General features: G+C 37.7%; 1 protein-coding gene across 12 annotated transcripts in view; it reads left to right on the top strand.

Moving 5' to 3' along the window:
- FNBP1 (formin binding protein 1) overlaps positions 1–24902 on the top strand; it is a 125915-nt gene that overhangs the window by 69778 nt on the left and 31235 nt on the right. For all 12 annotated transcript variants that reach the window (XM_058524275.1, XM_058524278.1, XM_058524280.1 and 9 more), the window contains exons 5-7: positions 156–218; positions 1174–1278; positions 24325–24453. In XM_058524275.1, the coding sequence (XP_058380258.1) occupies positions 156–218; positions 1174–1278; positions 24325–24453 (297 nt within the window). The remainder of the gene's footprint in view (positions 1–155; positions 219–1173; positions 1279–24324; positions 24454–24902) is intronic.

Genomic DNA, 24902 nt, shown 5'->3' with positions numbered 1-24902 from the left:
TCCCCTTTATTTTTTAACTCTTAAATTTCTTTGGAGTGCACTTGCTATGTAGCCAATATTTGAATGTTATTTAAGTAGATGAATTTTTTTTTTTTCTCGTGTGTTAATAGGAGAAGGAGGGGGTACTAATCTTGGTGTGTTTTTCCCATCTCTAGCACTTTCACGATGGCCGTAAGGCACAGCAGCACATAGAGACTTGCTGGAAGCAGCTCGAATCAGTAAGTGTCTGTATAGATCTCAAGAAATGTCTGCATAGATCTTCTCATTTGAATTTTTTTTTTTTTAATTTATTTTTCCCCCCAAAGCCCCAGTAGATAGTTGTATGTCATAGCTGCACATCCTTCTAGTTGCTGTATGTGGGATGCGGCCTCAGCATGGCCGGAGAAGTGGTGCGTCGGTGCGCACCCGGGATCCGAACCCGGGCCACCAGCGGCAGAGCGCGCGCACTTAACCACTAAGCCACGGGGCCGGTCCCTTCTCATTTGAATTTAATTTAAGGAATCAATCAGTAAGCACAAAACAAACAAAAACACTAAAGAAATGTCTTTAGAGATTTTTCTAATTTGAATTTAATTTGTTTCTAGAAACCATTATCTAAAGTAAAATGTTGAGCCAAAAGAGCTCAAGTAGGTAGTTTTCTAAAAGTCATATGGAAAGAACAAAGATGCGACAGTTTTGGTGGAAATAAATGCAGGTTTTAAAATAACTTCCTGAGGCCCCCGTGGCTTAGCGGTTAGGTGCTCGCATTCCGCTGCTGGCGGCCCCGGGTAGAGATCCCGGGTGCGCACTGAGGCGCTGCTTCTCCGGCCACGCTGGGGCCGTGTCCCGCATGCAGCAACTAGAAGGATGTGCAACTGTGATGTGCAACTATCTGCTGGGGCTTTGGAGGGGAGAAAAAAAGGAGGAGGATTGGCAATAGATGTTGGCTCGGAGCCGGTCTTCCTCAGCAAAAGGAGGAGGATTGGCATGGATGTTAGCTCAGGGCTGATCTTCCTCACAAAATAAATAAATAAATAAAATAAAATAAAATAACTTCCTGAAATTATGACATATAACAAATCAGTTCAGAGAAGAATGCTCTTTGGGGGTTTAGATAAAATCGTGTCTTCTCATAGGAACCTCATGGTTTCATTAATAATTATTTTCCCCGCCACCATTTTTCTTTGCTTTTAGAGTAAAAGACGGTTTGAGCGGGATTGCAAAGAGGCTGACCGAGCACAGCAGTACTTTGAGAAAATGGATGCAGACATAAATGTTACAAAAGCAGATGTTGAGAAGGTAAGGTGAAAGTGAGCCTTCGTTTCATTTCCTTTTTAATGTTCGACACATATCCTCCCAGACTGACAGCCCCTGAGTTCCCCTTTCTGATGCAACCACACAAGACCACTCAACTTGGGATCGTTTTCATTTTGTGTCACCTGTCATGGGCACCAGACGCTAAAATTTGGGGAATCTTCGTGTCATGATTCGAGCAGTTTGTTGATTTGTTTAGTTGCCAGGATGATATCATGGAGACCTAGACCACGAACGTACCGTGGGAGGGTGGTTTCCGGAGAGTGTGGCTTTCTCTTAGTGGCTTTTCAAAGAAAAAGTCAACCCCTTGAAAGCTGGAGCAGACTGTTTAGCGCCGTCTGGAAGAGCCTGGCTGCTTCTAATGCTTCCATTAAAAAGATAAAGAGGCTCACACTGCTGGCCTGACTTCTAATTGACTCATTCAGGTTGCTGACAGGTTATAGTTGAAGGCTTGTATTCGTAAGTCCTCTCAAAAGCCTTTCTCCAAATGGACATGTATTGGCAATTAGGAATATTTCAAAGCTTCTACTGGATCTTCTTGTGGGTGGGATGTGTGTTTTCCCTAGAAGCTGAATTTTCTTTTTATGAAAGTCATCAATATAGTGTAAACAAAATTAGGCTGTTAAATGACAGTATTCATTCATTACTGCCCAAGGCTATTTTGGCATTCACAGCCTCATGTTTTTTTTGTGTGTGTGAGGAAGATCAGCCCTGAGCTAACATCCGTGCTAATCCTCCTCTTTTTGCTGAGGAAGACCGGCTCTGAGCTAACATCTCTTGCCAATCCTCCTCCTTTTTTTTTTTTCCCTCCCAAAGCCCCAGTAGATAGTTGTACGTCACAGTTGCACATCCTTCTAGTTGCTGTATGTGGGACGCGGCCTCAGCATGGCCGGACAAGCGGTGCGTGGGTGCGCGCCCAGGATCCGAACCCGGGGCTGCCGCGCACACTTAACCGCTAAGCCACGGGGCCGGCCCTACAGCCTCATGTTTTAGATGAGGAAAAGCCCTGTGTTTTCTTAGATTTCTTTCACTTTTGCCAAATGACTTGGAGATGAGTTTAGTTTGAAAATTGTGTGAATTAGTTATTCAGTTTTGCCCAATTCTGCCAAGTTCCTTGCTTAAAAACTATGTATATATTAGTATGCCTTCCTCTAAAATTACCAAATATATTAAAATACAGTCTCAATATCTATATTTGATCTTAAGTGTCAATGTTTACTTTACCAAAAGATATATTAATTTGCTGGTAAAATTACCATAAATTACCATGAATTTATCATGAGTTCTCATTAAATAGCCAACTCCCCCAAGTATTTAAAATGTTATTCAATTAAAATAGATTGACCCAAAGTTTATCAAAAAAACCAGTTTGGGTTAAATGAGGTAAAATCAGTATGTGTGTCCCAGAAACATATCTAACACAAATGTACGCATGCTTCATCAAATAGTTTATTATCCTAAATGTAAAAGTGGAGTGATTTTTATTCATTTAAAGACTTTTTGAAAGAAACTACTTTTATGGCCTTTTCTTGGTGTAAAATCTGTCCACGCTCATTGTAGAAATATCTGAAAATACAAACAACTGAAAGAGGAGAAAAACATTAAAACATGCAACTATTGCTAATAAAATGTATTTTACCTTGCAGAGCCTTTTCTTAAAAAAATTGTGTGTATATTATATACGTACAATGTAAAGAATAATAACAACCTATCTTAAGAAATAAAATCTTATTGGTGCCTTTGAAGTCTCCCTCTCTAACTTCATCTTTTTTCTCCCCACCCTAGAGGTAAAGTTTACCATTAATTTGGTGTCAGTCATCTCCTTGCTATTCTTTATAGCTTTACTGCAGGTGTATTGTATCTCCAAAGAGTATATTTTGTAATTTTGCCTCTTTTTCACCTTTATATAAACAAAGTCATACTTTCATTTATTTTCTTCTGACTTCATTATTTTTCATGTGATGTTATGTTTTTTACTTAATTCGTGTGGCGTATAGAACACATGACTTTTATATATTAATATTAGAGCCAGATGCCTTGCTTAACACTTTTTATTTCTGTTTTGGGTTCTCTGTAGAGACAGTCCTATCACCAGCAAGTAATGGCAGTTTTATTTCTTCTTTTTCAATCTGTATGCCTTTTGTTTACTTTTCTTATCTTCCTCTGCTGGTCATGACCTCCATTGTGCCGGTAGAGCAATTATTGTGGACTTCTTATCTTGTTCTTGATTACACAGAGAGTGCTTCAAATGTTTCCCCACTAAGCAGGATTTTAATATACCCTTTATCAGGTCAAGGGATTTCCCTTTTTTTCCTGTTTTCCCAGGAGTTGTTTTTAAGCTTGACCTGACATTGAATATCATCAAATACTTTTTCTGCTTCCTTTCTTCCATTAATGTGATGGATTACATTAACCAATTTTCTCGTATGGAACCAAATCAGCATTCCTGGGACAAATCCAACTAGGTTATGATGTATTATTTTTTTATACATTGCTAAATTCATTTTGCTAATATTTTACTTAAGGTTTTTGTATCTATATGCATTGAAATTGGTCGATAATTTTTTTTTGTCTCTTCTAGTTTGCTTTACTTATTAGTTTTGGACTGTTGCTCTTTTTTCTGTTTTCTGAAATAATATACGTGAGATGAAATTAACTGTTCCTTAGATGTTTTGTAATGCTTTGTTGTGGGAAAGTTTCTAACTATTGATTCAATTCCTTTATTGTCTGCTTTTTCTTTGATTGATCCTGGTGGGTTATTTTTTCTAGAAATATATCTGTTTCTTCATAAGTTTTCAAATTTATTGGCCAAAACTCGCCCATAGTATTCTCTCACCTTATTTTTTGCCGCATATGTTGTTGTGTGCCTCTAATTTATTCCATTTATTTATACCTTTTTTTGGAATTAATTTTCTAAAATCATTTTTATTAGTATTTTCCAAGAACCAAAATTTGTCTTTGTGGAGCTTCCCTTTTCTATTTTTATTTTCTATTTCATTTAGTTTCTTTTTCTTCTCCTTCCTCTTTTGTCAATGTCTTTGGATTTATTCTATTTCATTTTAAAAAATTTTTTTCTTCAAATGCTTACTTCATTTCAACTTTTCTTTTTTTTTTTTTTTTTTGTGAGGAAGATCAGTCCTGAGCTAACATCCATGCTAATCCTCCTCTTTTTGCTGAGGAAGACCAGCCCTGGGCTAACATCCATTGCCAATCCTCCTCCTTTTTTTCCCCCCAAAGTCCCAGTAGATAGTTGTATGTCATAGCTGCACATCCTTCTAGTTGCTGTATGTGGGACGCGGCCTCAGCATGGCTGGAGAAGCGGTGCGTCGGTGCGCGCCCGGGGTCTGAGCCTGGGCCGCCAGCAGTGGAGTGCGCACACTTAACTGCTAAGCCACGGGTCGGGCCCTCAACTTTTCTTCTTTTTGTAAGCATTTAAGTGACAAATTTCCCATTTAAGTACTGTTTTATGTATTATTATTATTATTCATTTCCAGATATTTTTCATTTCTTTTACTATTTAGTCTCTCCTATGACTTTTTTAGGAGCATATTTTAAAATTTCCAATCGTATGATGTATTTAAACTTATCTGTTTGTTATTGATTTCTAACTTAATTGCATTGTAGTGGTAGAAAGCCTGAGTTTGATTTTCTGTTTGTTGAGACTTGCTTTATGGCCTAGTACTTGGTCACTTTTTATAAATGTCCTGTAAGTAATTGAAAAGAGTGTGTCTTCTCCATTTCTTGGTTGCCAAGTTCTACGTATTTTCATTAGATCAAACTTGCTGATTGTGTGATCCAGATCTTCCCACCATTAGGGATATTTTGTCAGCCTGTTGCAACATTTCGTGCGAAGGATGTGTCACTTCTTTGTGCTTTCCTTTTCCTTGTCTGTAAAATGGGAACACAGAACAGGGTTGGTACAAAGTTTAATTGAGTCAACGTGTACAAGGTACTCACAGCCGTTTATGGCCGTGGCCAGTGCTCCCTACGTTCACTAGCATGATGATAACGGTGGAAGATTTGCCATTTTCTGCCAATTTTGCTCCTCCATGGTGAAGTTATTTTATGAAAAAATAAAGTTTAGAATTGTAACATCTGCGTGTGATGTAACTTTTCTTCAGCATGTGGTGGTCTTCCTTCTGCCGTCATGCTCTATGCCACGAGGTCTATTTTACCTGCTGTTCACCGGCTCTTTCTTTGGGTTAGCGTTTGCCTGGCAAATCTATCCCATACTTTTTGGTCTGCATGTTTCTTTGTCCTCATATTTAGATGTGTCTCTCGTGAATGGCATATGGCTAGATTTCTTTTTAATCCAGCCTGAGAGTCTTTATCTTTCACCTGGAGAGTTTGGATCCATGGGTGCCGTCTTATTTGTGTTTTCTATTCGTCTCTCTTTTTCTGTGTCTCCTTCCTCTTACCCTGACACTCTTTGTTTCTTGTCTTCCTGGATTTTGAAATTTTTGTTTTGTTTTACTTTCCTCATTCCATTTTTCCCCTCTACTCCTTTGGAGATTATGTCTTCTATTTCTGTATTTGTGTTGGATGGCCTAGACATTTTAACATCTGTATTCAACCTAAACTACAAAGTAAATCGGGATCTTTACTGATGTCCTCCCTAACAACACTTAACCAAAACCAGCTCCCTTTGACTATTGCAGTTTATTTTTGAATATTTTTGGTTCAACTACACAAAGTGGGCTTTAGTAATTTTATACAGTTCTGTAAGTAATTTTCTATTTTCTTTGTTTACAGTTTCTTTTGTATCTGGGATCTTATTCCTTCTTCCCAAAGGACGTCCTTTAGAAGTTCCTTTAGCAGAGATTTATTACAGTAAAACCTCAGTTTTTGTTTGGTTGGAATTGTCTTTACTTCACTCTCATTCTTGAAAGATGATTTCTCCGTGTATGCAATCCTGGGGTGATTGTATTGCACCTGGAGGATCTACCCACCATCTCCTAGCTCTCGTCTGTGGTTGAGAAGTCATAGTGGGTGAGAAGCCAGTATAATTGTTAATCCTTTGAAGATAACTGCCTTTTCTTCTTGGTAACTGTTAAAATCTATTTTTTTTGGTCATTGTTCTTCTGAAATTTCACTATAATGCATCTAGGTGTGAATTTCTTTTTTATCTTCCTTTTGATTCATTGAGCTTATTGACTCCATATTGGAATTTTCCAACACCTGCCTATCCTTCTTTCTGTTATTTCTTCTGGAACTCTGATTATAAAGTAGAAGGTAAACTTCTCTATATCCTCTATGCCTATTAACTTTTATTTATATTTCCCATCTTTTTGTCTCTCTCTCTCTGCTTTGTTTCATGTAATTCCTTCAGATATAACTTTCATTTCACTAATTCTCTCTTAAGCTATGTCTAATCTGTGGTTTAACACATCTGTTAAGTTTCTAATTTTGGTTGTTACGTTTTCATTTCCAGAAGTTCTTTTTAGTTCTTTTGAAAATCTATAGTCATTTTGTTGTTTTCTTGTCACTTTGTTGCACTTTTGTACCATATTTTACTTCTTTAAACATATTAAACACACAGAGAATGATTTTATATTCTCTATTTGATTAATTTCAGTATCTACATTCTTTGTGGGCCTGATTCTTCAGTTTGTTGTTTCTGCTGACTTGTTTATGGTGACTTGTTTCCTCGTGTATTTTTGTGACACAAACATTTCTGCTATAATAACATAAATGCATTGCTGAAAAAACTTTATGTTCTGCAAAAATATTGCTAAAAATAACAAACAAGGCTTATGGGAAAAGTAGCCATAGAAACAGATTACTCAATACTTAGTGAACTCTCTAACCAGAGCACCAGCAAAACAACAGTCCTAATAAAACTACCAGCATTTGCGTTGAGCACCACAGCCTTTGTCCTTCAAAGTGTAGGTCCTTCAGAGATGTAGGTCCTTGAGAGCATTCACTTCTGAGAGAGACTACTTTCATCAAAGTGAAAAATCTGATCCGGGATGTAGCTTTCTGCATTTATCCGTTGTTTTAACACAGGGGGAAATATCTTCCCTAGTTTTTGCCTTCATATTCCCAGCTTTACCAGACAGCCCAACAGAATGGAGATGGTAGCCGTTCTTGAAGCCACTAAGCCAACCACTAGTTGCAGTTCTGTACGTTTTTAGCCTTTTTCTTAAGATCTGCACGACATTGCTCTGGCTTGCTATTATGAGAAAGCCTACCCGTTATTGCTTCCAAACATTAATGTTCTGTGAAAAATTGCAGATAGACTAGCAAGGCTTCCATGTTACACCAACATCATTGCCCTACATTTCAGTTGCTTAAGAAGGTGTAAGTCACAGCAGACAAACATGTGAGGGACAGAACAGACTGTGTGATTATGAATGTGCATTCTGGACTTTTATCTATGGCCTAGATTTAAAGTGGTTTCTTCAGGAAGCTAACATTACCTGGGGTCACTCCCAAGCCAGGAATGCATCAAATCTAAATGTCCAACTTGGGATTTGAGATCCACCCAGGCTGTGTGAGTTCTGGCCCTTTGTCATCCAAAAATTTCCAGGATCACTTTTTTCTTTGTTTTCCTCACTCAGATCAGATCCAAGGTAGTGAAGTTATCAAAAGTACAATTGCTGGATCCAGTGGCAGCTCGAGGGCTTTTGATAGACATTGCCAAATTGCATTGCTCTCCCCAACTATTTTAGTATTTCCAAGGATGTATTGTTTTTTGTTATACTGAGAGCATCATTTTGTTATTTTTGTGGAAGTACTACTTACCTCCTCCCCAAGGATATGATAAATTTCCCGGTTTTGGCATCACAAACATTGAAACTGATAGAGCAATGTCTAAACATTGGGATTTTTAAGTTATTTTGCTTACAAGTGTGACTTGAAGCACTGTAATTCCCCAACACAAACAGCGGTTTGACTATTATATCAATTTTTTCCTTTATTGCCTGTGAAGCCTCTTGTCAGTATCAAGCTGAAAGGGTGTAGTGTTTCAGTTCTTATCATTATTTAATGTAATTTGCCATTTTGACTCCGGACAGTCTTTGAATCTAATATAAATGCCGTTTCCCCTCGTTTCCGCAAACGATTAAATTATCCAGTTGTATTAGAAATAACTCACCCCCTTTTTCCAGCAGTCAGCCCACAACACTTGGAAGGATATGCCTGTGTTCACAAAGACACTGTAACTGCTCTTGCTATAAGTAGGATGGCCTTTTCTAAGTTGCTTGATGATACAGTTGATGTGAACTGTATGTGCATGGAGTTTCTAAACTATTTAGCATCTGGGTATGAGCCTGATTTTCTTCTTCCCTTTTTGAAAAGTTAAATGTCCCACATAGAGATTGGAACCACACTTTTTATAAGCACCACGTTCAAATCGCCTGAATCTGCCCAAGTACAGTGTGGGGAATCCATAGACTTTTGCTTTGTGTTCGGTGTCAGTATGTGGCCAGATGTTTAGTAATTTGCTTGCAAGAGGATATGTGTTATCCTGGAGGCGCCTAGTTCAACTAAAAGTAAATTTATGTGTGTAAAGTAGATGTAAGAAAAAACTGGTGGTGTTATCTCTGGGCAAGTGAACATACTTGGATGTTGTGCGATGCCACGTTCCTTAGAAGAATGATGGAAAGGAAATAAGCTCAATGGAATGGTTTTTATTGGTGATGAAAACTCAAGAACTATGCAGTCTCTTTTCCTTTGCCAAGGTGCAGCTGGCAGAGAGTTTTGAATTTGAAGACTTAAAACTTAGAGTTCTAGTGATTTGGAATTAGTTGAGCTGGGTTTGTGAAACAACTAATATATGTTAGAATAGGTCATGTTGTGGCTCGTGACCCATGTGCTTAAGTCGAAGATAAAACCAGACTCTTTTTTTCTCACTTTTAATGAGGTGGAAAAGATAGTCCTTACTATCTGTTTTGTAATATTGAGAAGTCAAAGGACTGCAAGGGAACAGGGAAAAATCAAACCATATATGTCTTACTCAAATATAGGATTCTCTTGGGAAAAAAAAAATTAAACCATGGAGGAGGGCCGGCCCTGTGGGGAGCAGTTGGCGGCCCGGGTTCGGATCCCGGGCGTGCACGGATGTACCGCTTGTCAGGCCATGCTGTGGTGGCGTCTCATATAAAGTGGAGGAAGATGGGCACAGATGTTAGCCCAGGGTCAGTCTTCCTCAGCAAAAAGAAGAGGATTGACATGGATGTTAGCTCAGGGCTGATCTTCCTCATAAAAAAAAAAAAAAAAGAAGAATTCTTCTAAACTATGGAGGATAAGGCAAAAGTATTCTTTGCCATCCCACCCAGGCATATCCTTCTAGACCTTTTAAAATAGTTTTTATTGAGATATGAGTTATGTACAGTAAAGTGGTCACGTCTTAAGTAGGCAGCTCAATGAGTTTTTACATATGTATGAAATCACATGCCAGCACCCAAGAGAGGGGACATTTCTAGGACCCCAGCAGGCTCTCTTGAACCCTCCCCTCACCCTGAACGTAACTGTTACTCTGACCTCTATCATATATTACTTTAGCCTGTTTCTGTACTTCATACAAATTATATAATGCATATTCTTCTGTCTGGCTTCTCTAACTCAATGTTATGTTTGTGAGATTCGTATTTTTGTTGCTTATGTTGGTAGTTTGTGTTGTCCATTTATAATTGCCGTGTGGTATTCCATTGTATGGATATACCACAATTTGTTTATCCACTCTCATGCTGGTGGACATTTGGATTGTTTCCATATTGAGGCTAAATTAAGAATAAAGCTACTCTGAACATAGTTATGCATGTTGTTGGCAGACATGGTCTCTTGTTTTTCTTGGGTATATAGCTGGGAGTGGAATCCTGGTTTGCTGGCAAAGAGCTTGACAGAGTGGTTGTACCAGCTGACAATCCCTTCAGCAGTTGCTTGTCATCCTCACCAGCAATTGGTATTATCAGTCTTTATTTTAGCCTTTTTGATGAGTGCGCAGTGGAATCTTGTAGTGGTTTTAATTTGCATTTGTATTTCCTTGATGCAAAATTGATGTTGAGCATCGTTTTGTATGCCATTATCTGCCAGTTGAATAACCTCTTCTGTGAAGTGCCCAAATCTTTTTCTCATTTCAAAAATAGATTTTCTTCTTTTTGGTACATAGGTGTTCTTTATACATTCTGGATATGAGTGTGTATATATGTGTTTGTGTGTGTATATACATATATGCATAAGTATGTGTGTATATAATTATAGAATATGTTTTTGTGTCTGGCTTCTTTTGATGAATACAAGTTAATCAATTTTAATAAAGTCCAATTTACCAATTTTTTTTTAAGGTTAGTACTTTTCATTTTCTGTTGAAAATATCTTCACTTACCCCAATAAAGCCTTTTGGTATACCTTTAATTGATATATGGGTGATTTTTTATTTTAAAGTTTTCATCATTGCTGTTAAAATATTGTTATGCAATGGAAAAAGCCTAGATAGCCAGAATATTATCCTTTCCAGTTCACATGTTTTTAAGGATCATGCTTAGAAGTACAGAGAGCCTGGCTCTCCATGGCCCCATGTCTTGGAAGCCCAGCGCCATCAGAATGGACAGGGCACCAAGGGACCGTTGTTCATTGTCACCTTGAGCAATTAAACTCTTCATGTAGTCTCAATTTTTTTTTTGCGGTTTTGGGGTATACTATGTAGAGAAATGGGCAACAGATTACTTTTCAATGGAGTCAAGATTTCAAGCTTTATGTATGTATATTTTTTTGTTTTTTTTTTGTTTGTTTTGAGGAAGGTTAGGCCTGAGCTAACATCTGTTGCCAATCCTCCTCTTGTTGCTGGGGAAGATTGGCCCTGGGCTAACATCCGTGCCCATCTTCCTCTACTGTATATGGGATGCTGCCACAGCATGGCTTGATAAATGGTGTGTAGGTCCGAGCCCGGAATCCGAGCCTGCAAACCCCGGGTCCCCGAAGCAGAACATGTGAACTTAACCACTATGCCACCAGGCCTGGCCTCAAGCTTTATACAGTTTGGAGATTACTTTTGAAGAATCAGAATTCTAAGTGACCATTAATTTATTTTATAAAAATATTTCTAGTAATTTTTTTCTTGCTGTTTGCTTCTGCTTGATACAGCTTTTTATGCAACTAAATTCTGAATTTCTCTATTTCTATTTTCACATAGCCCCCAAAATGAGTTATCCCAACCTTTTTTTTTAATTTAAGGGAATTCTAATGGAGTCATGATTTCATGGTCTTATTCTCATTATTCAAAAACATTTAACTTGTTGACGGAATTCCTAAGTTGTAAAGTCTTCACATTCATTCATTCATTCATTCATTCCCTCCCCCGTTATTCATTGACTGTGTGCTGGCGAGATGTGGGGTGGCACAGATACTAACACGTCTTGCCACAGTCGTTGACTTTAAAGAACTTGCCTTTCATTTTCTTCCTAATATTTAGTTCACTGTATTGTGAGTTTTCCCATTTGCCTCCTCAACAGCTCTTGAATGACATTTTGTTGACCAAGACTTTAAAGTCAGGTTTCATCTGTCACTCTGCTTTGGAATAACAACGCGCTAGACAAACTTGGATGAGAAGCAGCACCTAATGTCTGCATTCTGATGGAGCTGCAGTGGGTTAGTGTGGTGTTGGGATGAAAAAGGAAAAGGTTATCAAAATGAGTGGAATGTGAACTAATATTTCCGAACAGAGAGAACAGTGTTTTCTAAATGCATGCATTAAACTGAGTTCATCCATGTCAGGCAATGAATAATTCCCTTTCTCTAATTCGCCTTTGCCTTGTGACTGTTGCCTCTTACATAATTTCTAAATGCAAAATAGGATATTGTTTAACAGAAGCTGCAGTTAGTGGTTACGAGTAGCTGCAGAAATTGTTAGCGGGTTCAGGTTATGTTTTTGAAACTCCAGCATCAATTTCTCCTTTTCTTATAGGTCTGGTTTCATTTAACTTGTATGATTCTTTCACTGCTGGAGTCTTAATTTTATGGGCAGTTGTTTGCCGTGAAACAGTTAACCTGGCTTCTTCATTCAAATTCGTTGCCATTCTGGGTGTAGACTAACCAGAAGACTTCTCTATACAATGCAAGAGGCTTCCTTATTTGGCTTACGCATGAGTTTTATTATATAATCTGATTTGAGGAAATGTTTTAAAAGCTAAATTAAATTAAAATCCTGACTGTAGGCACTTAGAACAGTGTATCAATTTCTTAGGGAGTTTGCATTCCATTTTTGTGTGATGTTATGGCTTCTAAAAATATTTGGCTTTGCACATCCTGAGCTTTTAAATTCTACGTAGATCTCCCTATTATGAAGTAGAATAGGAAATTCTGAATCATTTATGAATTAAGGTAGAATTCTAAGTATGTGATAAAACTTCATGCTTCTAATTACAATAAAATATACATGTGTTGTGTATATATTACATAATAGAATATTTTTGAAGAGAAAATAAAATTATAGTAAAGAACCTATGCCAATTTTAAGCAAGAATGAAGGAATTTACTCTGAATGATTTTCGGTTTGATAATTATCTCGATAAAATAAATGAAATTTAGTAGTTTGGGAAGTTTTCTTCACTGGAAATCAGTGTTGCTGGCTCTATGAAGCGCAGACAGGGTAGAGTTGGTTCTGTTCTAACTGAAGCCAGCTGAGTAGCAGAGTGTTAAATTTTTTTACCATTTGGGGAAACAGTCTCTAGCAAGATGACTACTTGAGTTATTGTACGTATAAGGAATTGTACTATTAAATTTTTTCTCTGCCCTTGCCGTAGCTACAAGGTTGACATCTTTATTGAACATGTTAATATCTTGAGTGCTTTCCCCGAATTTGTTTCATATGAAATGTCTGACTGGTTTTCTGAAGGAATTCTTCACTGTAACAATTTAGAAAACAAAATCTTTTTTGAAAAGAGGAAGTGGTTAGTATGAATGCAGGAAATAAATTTTGCAACTGTAGCTTGATCTTTCAGTTTAAAATGTTTTTTATTTACTACAAGAGAAAAATAGAATTAAAAAGAAATAATAATAAAAGACGGATATTGTTGCTGTAACTATTCTTTTATAAATGGATCAATGTTCAAATCAAAGATTCTAGAAAAGACACTTTTCTTATTCTCTAGTTTGTGTCTGTCCTGTAAGCAGGCATATCTGTAGGGTTTATATTTTGCTTATTTTGCCTCTCAGTGTACCTTTATTAAGTGAACATTCTGAATGGTTTCAGTTGTTTTGATTCTTAATATTAGTCCTGAGTAATAATGGATATGTTTTCATCTTTTGATGCTTCACATGGGAAATGGAATTTAATGGAAATTTTCTCCAATTATTAGATGTGGAATAAATGTATTTTGAGCTATGTCATAAATGAGTATTAGTAGGATGAGATTTTTTTTTCTTAAGGCTGTGACACTCGATATTAGTTTTACCATTAAAAATAAATTTGTGGGCTGGCCCCGTGGCTTAGCGGTTAAGTGCGTGTGCTCTGCTACTGGCGGCCCCAATTCGGATCCTGGGCACACACCGGCTCACCGCTTCTCCAGCCATGCTGAGGCCGCGTGCCACATACAGCAACTAGAAGGATGTGAAACTATGACGTACAACTATCTACTGGGGCTTTGGGGAAAAAAAAAACGAGGAAGATTGGCAATAGATGTTAGCTCAGAGCCGGTCTTCCTCAGCAAAAAGAGGAGGATTAGCATGGATGTTAGTTCAGGGCTGATTTTCCTCACAAAAAAATAAATAAATTTGTTATAGGAATGTTGAGACACAAAATTATTTACTATGGCTAAAAGTTTCACAGAAAAGTACTCTTAAAGTTGTATTCAGCTCCAAGTTTCAGTTCATTTGCTGGCAATGACTACTGTTTATTGTTAACCTAATTTTCACTTATTTGTTTTTAAAGTTAGTGGTTTTTACGCTAAGAATGGGGTTTGGTTAGATAAATATCTAAAAAGAAACAGGAAAGTCAAAATGTAAAAATCTCAGAGTATCAGAAATGTTGCGGATGGATGTGCTACCAAGAGTGAATTTTATATAAAGACTAAATACTTTTAAAAGCCTCTTCAATGAAATATTTCCAGTATGCAGTATTGCATTAAAATCTTGACAGAAGACTCTGTCGTAGCTTTGCTTCAGTATTCCTAAGAGCATTATCATTAACCAACCTATAAGTTCACGTGAAAAGTAGCAATAGAGCAAAGTAACATAATAGGTCATTCTCATACGCTAGATCTGAAGATAAAAGTGAATTAAATAAAATATAATATGAATGCAAATATTCATATGAATATTTTATAAAAAATAATATGAACACGAAATATAATACAAATATAAAATAAAAATGCATTAAATTAAATAAATAAAAATAATATTTACTTATTTACATTTATGTTGTGTGTGTATGCGTGTGTGTAGCTTCAAACACTTGGCACTTACCATGTGCCCCTCACTGTTCTAAAGGCTTTCATATGGAAACTCTTTTAATAAAATATTTTAATTTTCGCTGATAGTGAATGGTCTGGCTTGGCCAAGAGCTGGTTCTTAATCTTGATACTACATAGAAGTGGGTTAGGAGCTTGTTTCTGCCACTCATGAATGTTATGGTATGAGGCAATTCACTTACTCTCTGAGCCTGTTTGCTATTTTATAAAATAAGGCTAATATACACCTCAAGGGCTGGTTGTGAGGTTTCTGTGGTCTGTGATGTATGTAAAGTAGTGGCCTATTTTTGGACTACAGTTAATTGGTCGACACTATTATTGTCATTTGTATTTTGCCTATCTATGTCCTTTTCCTTGTATTGCTTCTGGTTCCTCCCTCCTCACTTCTTCCCCCTTCAACCTACTGTGGATCATTTGAGTATATTCTGAACATTCTAGGCATCTAGGCATCCCACAAGAATATTTATTGAATAAATAGTGCATAGCATCAACAGGATTACAATAGATACTTTTCATGAAGACCCCGGTTAGCAAATAATGATGAGATGGAGAGACAAGGAAAACTTGAGTCAATTGGAGAAAAAGATAGAGTATCATCTGTTATATGCCAAACCGCGTGATGCAGATAATCAGAGCAATAGCAGTTAAAAATGATTGAGGTACATCATATATGAAATCACTTGGTCCTATGGCAAGCAAATACTAGGAACTCAGAAGTTGTTCATGGCTTCTGTGTCTGAAAAAGCTCTGTGTGGATTATAGATTGTTGGGAGAGGCTTGAAGGAGGAATTGGGACTTGAATATGAAGCACGGGTAGAAATTGACAAGACGGAGCAGAGAGAGAGCAGCTGAGGTAGAGAGAACTTCATGCAGGGCACTGAGGGAGACATGTTGCTGATGTTGACCTGCCTGACAGAACAGGGGACTGAGTGGGATCCAGATGGAGACGTAAGATGAGAACAGATTATGAAGGATATTGAAAGCAAAATGGTGGAATGAAATGTGACCCTGATGAAATGCTATTGAACCTACTTCTCAAAAGACTTACACTGGATAAGTGTTTTATATTTTCTAAAAGGGTTTTATTCCTCTCTATAAATCTTTTCTCCCTTTATAGATAAAAAGGGTAAGGCTATAAAATGCTAACTTACCATTAGCCTAAAGTGGCCCTGATGGATATGGTACAGCTAAGACTAAAGCACATTTCCACACCTCAAGTTCAGTGTACTTGCCAGTGTACCATATGACTTGACCACTGGATTATTTTAAATGAGCTCTTTCCTGTTACCCTGCTCTTGCCTACAGAACTAGGCAGGTAATAGTGGGTTGGGGTAAGATGATAAAAAGCAAGTGACATGTGGCCTCAGTGTTAGGAACCTAGTAAGGAGAGGTGGGGCCTGTACTGCACTAGTAACACTCAGAAGCACAGGGACCATCTAAAGGGCAGCCATCTATTCACCATTCGTCCACACAGCTGTAGCCATGTGATAATGCAGACCAAGTGTTGTTACTTATTGCGTGTTATTTCTTTCTGGGTTAAATTTCCTCCTTCCTAGATAATAGATTGTTTTAATTTTTTTTCCATGAGGGTTTGTGAGTAGTAACTTCTCTTTCTGTGTCTGAAATGTCTGTATTTTGTCCTCACTCTAATGTGATAGTTTAGCTAGGTATAGAATTCTAACCTGACAATTCTTTTCTCTAAACATTTTGAAAATATCATTCCATCATCTTCCATCATTGATGGTTCCTCTTTGGGAAGTTGGCTGTCTCCTTAATTGCATTCCTTTGTAGATACTTGACTTTCCTCCCTAGTTGTTAAGACCTTGTCTTTGCCTTTGGTGTTCTGTGGCATCACTGTGATGTTTCAAAGTACAGACTTTTTGTTTCTTAATTTACTCTGCTTGGGGTTCCTTGGGGATTTGTTCCTTTTGTAAATGTAGGAAAACTCTCAGGCGTTAACTCCTCAAATATTACCTTTCATTCTCTCAAATCGTAGGTTCTGGAACTCATATTGGATGTGTGTGAAACTTCTCATTCTATTCCCCATGCCTGTTAACTTCTTTTTCATTCATTCCATTTCTTTATCTCTATGTATTACATTTCAGCTACTTCATGAATTCTCTTCAGTTATTCTGTAATTTACCTCATCTATTAAGTTCTAAATTTCAATGACTGCATTTTTTATTTCTAGAAGTTCCATTTGTTTCTTTTTCAGATATGCTTGATCTTTATTTATATGTCTTATTATTTCTTTGTGATTTCTAGTGCTTCTTTTATTTCTTTAATCATTTTGAATGTTATTCTTTTATATTTTCTTTCAAATTGCACTTTTAGCTCAAGTTCTTATGGTGGTAATTTTTCTCTCTCTTGTGTCAGCCTAATGGTGGTTTATTTCCTTGTGCATTTATGATGATTATTGTCTTTTTTGTATGAGCACATCTTCAGCAGGGATGGTTTTTTCTCTGAGAATCTCATAAAAGCAGGATTGTGGGAGTATTCCCTCCCTCCGCCCCACAGTTTTATATTTGTTTCTACTAGACAGCCTGGGACTAATTTGTATGTTAATTACTTGAGTTGTGGATTCTTGTACCATCTGTGTAGTATGCACAAGTTTAAGGTTTTGTTTCTCAGAGGACACTCTTCCTCCACTCCACCGCATAGCCTGAGACCTAAACAAGCTTCCTTGCTATCTTCTCTGATCACTAGAGGAGTTTTGCCAGGTGTCGCCCAGCTTAAAGAAAAGCAGAGCAAATGAACACTGAGGTTAAAAAAGAGGAAGGGCCTGTGATCTTACATCTTGACCTCATTGATAGAATACACTGAATAACACATGTAAAACTTCTAGTATTAAACATTACTGATTAAACATCCATTGTGACTTGGGTACTAAGGGTGAACAGCTGCTAACCTACCACCAAACACCTCAGATTTCTTCAGAACTGAAAGTGCGGTATTTTATTTCTTTCCTTGGGGTATGTCATGGGACTAATTTTTTTTTTTGCTCTTCTAAGGAACATATCTTTTCTAGAACTATATTTGCAAAGTGCTTTCAGTATTTTTGTTCTTCACCATAACTTCACAGCAGCAAAGAACGGTGATCTTATGGGCATTCACTTTCTGGAATCCAGGCTGTTATCTTCAGCTGTACGTTTATGAAACCTTGTGAGTGTCATATTCTGGGGCAAGGTTATTTATTAATGGAAGAAGTGGAAGAGAACGAGATAATTCATTTCAGACCTACCAACACTGAAAACTCAAGTCTTCTTGCCAATGACAATGCATTAGAAGCCAGGGAAGAGAGGAGGCCAAGTCTTAGAGACCTCTGAGCTCATATCAAAATTGTTTTCACCAGCCTACCTTGAAGTTGTGCCAACATAAAGATGAACCATATCAGCACTGGCCTCTCTTATAGCAGAAATTGTCACTCACCTTGAGTAAATAGATATTTCAAATTCTACTTTTCAAATAAGGCAACCAAGTTATAGGAAGACAGAGACCTTTTCTTAAAACTGTTTAGCAAGTGAATGGCCTATGGGTGGTTGAGATGCTGGTGGCATTTGCTGTACTTCCATATTCTCTCCTTCTCCTTCAGTGACCATGCACCAAAGTCACCAACAATGCTGGGGCTAGAAGTTGTAAGACTGTTTAAAAAAAAAAAAAAAAAATCAGGAAATTGCTGGAATATTTCAAGCATATTTCTTTGGTTAACTTATTTTGAAGTTTTTCTCTGTTTTGTATTTTAGCTGCCCTTATAATTTATCAAAGACAGAGTCATTGTTTTGGCAAGTCCCCGGCCTGAAAGTCTCCAACAAAAACCCACAGCACTCTTTCTGAATAGGAATTTTTAAATGCATTCTCAGTCTTGAACTTGAAAGTGTATTCTTGATGCAACAGTTTGCAGGGAAATTTAAACAATGGCATTTATCATACAACAACATTGCTCCAGACAGAGAGCTTTTTCATCTCTTCCTCTGTTAGTATCCCTCCTACTGCATTATCTTTTTAGAGCTTTTTTTTTTTTTTTTGTGGACCTCAAAGGCAAGCCATACCTCTTCAAGCTTTCTCTGTTTCTGGAGTTCAGCATTAGAATTTATCTCTTTTACTAATCTTTTTGGCAAAATAGATTTTGGCAAAATAAGATACTCCTCAATCACTCTTTCAGAAGTGATCATTATTAATGTTTTATTTTTACTATAATGAGATTATGCTGTAGATAACTGTTTTTGGAAACTTAAAAATTTAAATATATATAGTTTCTACTTTCCCTTGTCATTAAGTATTCTTTCACATTATTTTTTTTACAGGTTACACATTAGTCCATCAAGGGTATGACATATATTTAACCAAGCACATAGTGGGCATTTGTTTCATATTATTAGCCATTATAAACAATACCATGATGGATATCTTTTATGAACATTTAAAATTATTTCATTAGAATAAATACCCAGAAGTAGAATTGCTGGGTCAAAAACTAGGGTAAAATCAGGTTTACTTCTAAACATTGACAAATCGTAGAGAAATCCAGTATACCAATTAGAATTTTCAGATTCTCAACAGGTTGCTGTTTTTCTGATCTCAGAAATACCTGGAAGACAGGTCATAAAATTCAGTGGCCCCTACCTCCCTTGCATACTGTGACAATGTGTGCGCTTCTTCTCATTAACCTGGCCACGCCCAAAAGGCTGGGTGCTCCAGTGGTTGGAGCTCCTTGGTGACTCTGAGACTCACCGAGTTTGCCAGCTGTGGATTGGGGATCATTCTAATGTGGTGGTGTCAGTTAGCAGTGTCGTTGCAGCTGTTCTTCTGGAACTTTCCAGTGAATTACCCCAGGCAATTCACTGGAATTGAGGGAGGCTGTACCTCCCTCAGTGTTTTCTCAGACCCTCCCCCCCCCAATTAAGAACTCTGGGTTGCCACTCTTTTTTTTTTTTTTGTAATTTTATTTATTTATTTATCTTTTCCCCCAAAGCCCCAGTAGATAGTTGTATGTCATAGCTGCACATCCCTCTAGTTGCTGCATGTGGGACGCGGCCTCAGCATGGCCGGAGAAGCGGTGTGTCGGGGCGCACCCGGGATCGGAACCCCGGGCCGCCAGCAGCGGAGCGCGTACACTTAACCGCTAAGCCATGGGGCCGGCCCTGGGTTGCCACTCTTTAATAGTGATTATCAGAGGGTGGCACATGCAGGGACTTCTACTTTCTAAACCATACTATTCTGTAAATTTGAATTATTTACAGCAAGCAAATTTTTGTAATCGGTTGTACAAAGAACTAAAGATGGAAAGAGGCCAGATAACGCAGGTTGTTAAACTCAGAAGTTTAATTTTATCCGCAATATTAAGCCAGCAGCTCGGGTAGTTTGAAGAGGGATGAATTAAGAGCCAAGTGCCCTGCTGGGCTCTTGCTGGGCCTCCAGCCCAGGCCCCACACCCTTCTAGCCCGGTTCCGGAGATGGCAGTCAGGCTGATCTGCCCCCTGAGTGGACCTGCCGCAGGTCGCCGGCTACTGAATAATAATTACTGTGGTTCAGAATAGTAAATTCAGAATAAAATCTCGACTTTCCCTCCAGCATAAAATACAATTGGTCTCTTGTCATGATGAAATAAAATATTGAAAGTACAGCTGCTCCCGAGAACATTTACTGTTGTTTGAGCTACTAGCAATAACCGTAAAATATTCCTCATTGCTCTCCCCAAAATTTTGGTAATAAAGGATGGGCCTTTTAATTTGTTATATTACAAGCTTTTAACAAAGAGAAGAAGTGACCTTCCAAAAGCTCTGAACCCTGCTGCAATGAATGGTTTTTCATTTAAGGAACAACAGTGGAGAAAATTCTGAGAGTTCTGAGGTCAGGTTCAAAAAATTAATAAATCTCATTATTTATTTACAGTAACTATATAAGTAGAACCAGTCTGTATTTGCACATTTTGTTAGAAGATCAAAGCCATAAGCAACTCTGATAAAAGGTGTGAGGGTATAACGTTGTCAGTAAATCTACCATGTTCCCCGTGTGAAATGAACAAGTTTCTTAGTTCACCTTGCATTCTCTGCTTATGATAATTGAGACTCAGCCAGCAGTGTTATTTTCTCCTTAATATTTGAAAGACTAAGGACAAAGTAATATTGAATTAAACAGGAAGTAGCTACACATTTTGGGCATGCTAATAATTAAATTTAACCAAAAAGATTCCAGTATTTTTGTCTTTAAACCCATTAGGATTTAGAAGCATTGGGCTGCAGTTCAGTTTCTAAAATATTGTCTTCTTTATTTAGAAACTGCAACTCTGACCTTTTAGGCAATACAGCTTTACTTACATGGAACGTCGAAATGAACTATGTTAAGAATGACCAAGCGGTGAAGTCATACTTAAACAGTACATACTTGGGCCTATTTGGATTTATTTGGGGAGATTCCCAAGGGTTTGTCAAAGACATTCTAAAGTTTAAATTCAGTCTTTCTGATTGACAATGAAAGTGGTCTAGATCTTATTCAAAGATGCCTGTGACTTACAGCCTCAGGCAATTGTGGTCATTCTGGATTTTTTGAGAATATTATCTCTAAATTCTGTGACTCTGACTCATTAAAAAAAGAACAACCCGATTTTCTGCACTTCTCTCTGTCCTACAGTAATGCTGCTATAAGACGCAGTGTCTTTTATTCTTAGAATGGGGAATTTAATTAAAAGCAGTAGCTTATGGTCTGGCTCAGAATGGAAATGCTGTACCTCTTTAAGATAATAGTTGCTATTTTTAGACTGACTTAAAAAGAAATGAGAAATAGTGATACTTATAATCTTCATTCAGCCTTAGACATTAGAAGATACACACTCTAAAATATCTAGTTAACTTAAACTGGTTACTCCAGATGAGTTTTTAAAAACATATTTGTAATAATGAGTAACTGGCTCAACGCTAGTTTTAGAGAAAGACTCTTTAAATTCCGTTGTAAAATAAACATAACAGCTTGCTAAACAAAATAGATTTTCTATAGTAAAGCTTGGTCAGAACCACGGCACATTCCTGGGCCCAGGATTCAAAGCTGGGTGTTAATTCAAAGCAGCTGGATGCTGACCTTGAGCATAAAACAGTCCTGTCTTCCTGCTGTGGCCTTGCAGAATTGGATGTACGACGATATTTTGCTGCTTTTAAGTGTTTCTCTACCCTTTTAGTGAGTGCGTGAGAGTGAGGGGGACTATAGAAATACATAGGCTTTCTTGTGTCCAAGCTTTGACGTTCAAAAAAACATCCCAGAGAGATGATGCTTATTTCCGTAACAGGTAGACCCATTCCCTCTAATGTATGTTTGTGTGGTTTGTTTTCTTCTGCTCAGCTAACTTTCTGCTGGATTTTATGCATCTTATTCCTTATTTCATCTTTTTCCATAGTTCACAGCTAGCGGTCCCTACTTATTGTCTCAGGATTCCTCAGATAAACAGAGTAAAGCCCATCAGGACACTTTTATGAGTTAATATGCTTGCGAGAGCAATCACATAGCGAAAGCAAAGACATCATGGGAGATTCTGGGGAGCTAAGAGGAAGAGGATTACAGCTGTTTCCAACCAAATGGAGCTAGGGTACCAGCAGGGCTCGCCTCCAGTTCTCATGGGTAGAATGTTCCATGGTTGGTATGATGGATTTATTGTCAGGAAGCTTTTATCTGCTCATGTGATGTGTGTGTGTATACATACATATATAATAATGACATTCTAATCTCTGTTTCAAAACTTAGGCTATTTAAAGAATTCACCAAGATGGAATCATTTCTCCCAAATAAATAAGAGAACTCCCCATCTTGTTACTTGTTACTCTTGTTTACAAAAGAGATGAGGAAACCACACCCCTTGGATTTTTGTGAGACTTTTTCTGAGGAAGGTTTGTGAATGAATAGAGAATTTTGTAGAAATTTGAGGTCTACCTGGGAATTTCCTTGGGTTTTTTCTTCATGTTCATAAAGTGATAAATGATAAAAGTCCAGGTAACTGAAAGAGTTAAAAGGATTTTTGTGTTGGGCGCATCAGGGGAACAGATGGAATGTACGTGGGTGGGAAAGTTATTATTTAAACAGAGGAGGGCTCCTGCCTATTGGAAGCGCATGGGTTTTTGAGGGTAGTTGGGAATTGAACGTTTTGGGGACTGGGTTAATATATTTACTAGTGGACACAGGAGAAGCAGAGGCCAAAGCATATGGTCAGGAAGGGAGTTGACAGGCCACCAACAAAGAGGAAGAATGTGGCAGCTGGAATAACCGCGGGGAGATGAGAAGTGGATAAAATGGTTTTGAGACACCTAAAGGCCTTAAGAAGCTAAAAAGCTAATAAGGAAATTAGTTTGGAAATATTGATATTGTCACCTTCATTTGGGAAGTGTTGATGCGTGAATAGGGAAAAAAATAAAGGAAGCTCCTCTGGGTACCACATCAGGCTTTCACCAACGCGCAGATGAGTCAAATGCGTCGAGGAAGTGAAAGACAGGTTGACCTTCAAGTCACAGAGGCAGGAAACCCATAAAGAACATCGAGATGCTCAAAACCCGATAGTAGATGTACCGGTGATTGGGCAGAAAGTGAGACAAACTTCTCCAGCATTTCTTCTCCTGTTTACATTTGAATGTTACTATGTTCTCTCTTAAAACTCAGTAAACTTATTAGGCTCAGTAAAACAAAACAAAAAACAAACAAAAAGTTGCCTTGGTTATGTTGGAACACGGCCCTTTTCCTGTTGTGTTTTTGGCTCCGTGTGGTGAGTTTGCCACGTCACCTATAGGCCAAGCCATCTCTTCACCTGGCAGGGGGCAGTTCTTACCCTGCGTGGACCTCAGATTGTGTTAGATTCATGAGATAATATTTATCAAGGCACCTCAAACGTGCCGGATGACTCTAAGGAGGTGTTAACCAGCATGACAATCTCTCGTATTTGTGGATGATTTGAGAGTTTACAGACGTGCTTGTTTGAGCTTTAAAATCGATTCTGCAACTTGTCAACAATTGCCCCTTTCTTGTAGGTGTGTGATTAACCAAAATATGAATTAGAAGAGAGAAACAAATTTGTGAATTTTATTATTATTTAGGAGAAAAGCAATGCAGTAAAACACAAGGTGGCACACCAAAAATATAAAAAGCACAAAGAGGGTGCCATGCTTACTGCTTCTTTAAAGTATATGCTAAAAATAAGAGTAGTGGAGAGTTTTAGAAAAGTCCGTTTAGATCAGTGGTTCATATGCCTTTTTAGTTCATGAACTGCATTGAGAATTGGATTAAAAAATTTATGGATTCCCCCATCCCCTCCTCAAAAAAAAAAAAAATGAGCAGAGGTTGCCATGTGGGCCAGCCAGGTAACATAAATATGTGAACTAGGCCAAGTACAGACAATAAAGAATGATGGCACTTGTGTTAAACTAAAAGTAGTACCAACAGAAGACAGTAGAGAATGGTGGGGTTTGTGACAAATTAGGATGCACATCTTTACCTCAAGTAAATTCAAATTCTAAACAATTTTTTAAAAATAGCACCTGCTAAATACAACACATTCTGGGTAAATTGACCCCCCCAGTCCCTCCAGTTTGCTGTTCTAGGCTTTTCTTTATCATGTATAAACTAGGGTATTCTCATTTTTTGCCCTAAGGCACGGCAACAGGCTCAAATGCGTCACCAAATGGCAGAGGACAGCAAAGCAGATTACTCGTCATTTCTTCAGAAATTCAACCACGAGCAGCATGAATATTACCACACTCACCTTCCCAACATCTTTCAGGTAAGTGATCCAGATCTCTCAGATTTTCTATGTGCTTTGCTTAGAAACACGTTGCTTCTAAATCATGATTGCTGGGCTTATATTCCAAGTGTTTGTATAATTCTAAATATCCACTAACTCAAATCATTTTTTAAAGCATCTAGATGAAGCATTGACTAGCAATAAGATGAAATGCAGTATTAATCTCAAAGTTAATCAGTAGCCTTTGCAAACTTCCTTGGCTTGCTCCCCCAGTCATTTTCTGCCCATCTTAAAAGTGTAATTCTTAGATTAATGCTCTTCTTGCTAAAAGGACCATTTTGGTTACACCTTAACTTTAGGAGTCAAAGCAGCATTCATACAGTTGTAGGATTCAAACAGATGACAGTTCTTTCCTTTGAATCGTTTTGCTTTTGGCTACTTTAGGTTGTCAAAAATGGTATGAGAAAAGATATTTGTATTCTCCCACT

This window comes from Diceros bicornis, chromosome 28 (assembly GCF_020826845.1).
Source record: "Diceros bicornis minor isolate mBicDic1 chromosome 28, mDicBic1.mat.cur, whole genome shotgun sequence".
Classification (NCBI taxonomy): domain Eukaryota; kingdom Metazoa; phylum Chordata; class Mammalia; order Perissodactyla; family Rhinocerotidae; genus Diceros; species Diceros bicornis.
The sequence above is the reverse complement of the archived record's forward strand: the minus strand, read 5'-3'. Positions and strand labels throughout refer to the sequence as shown.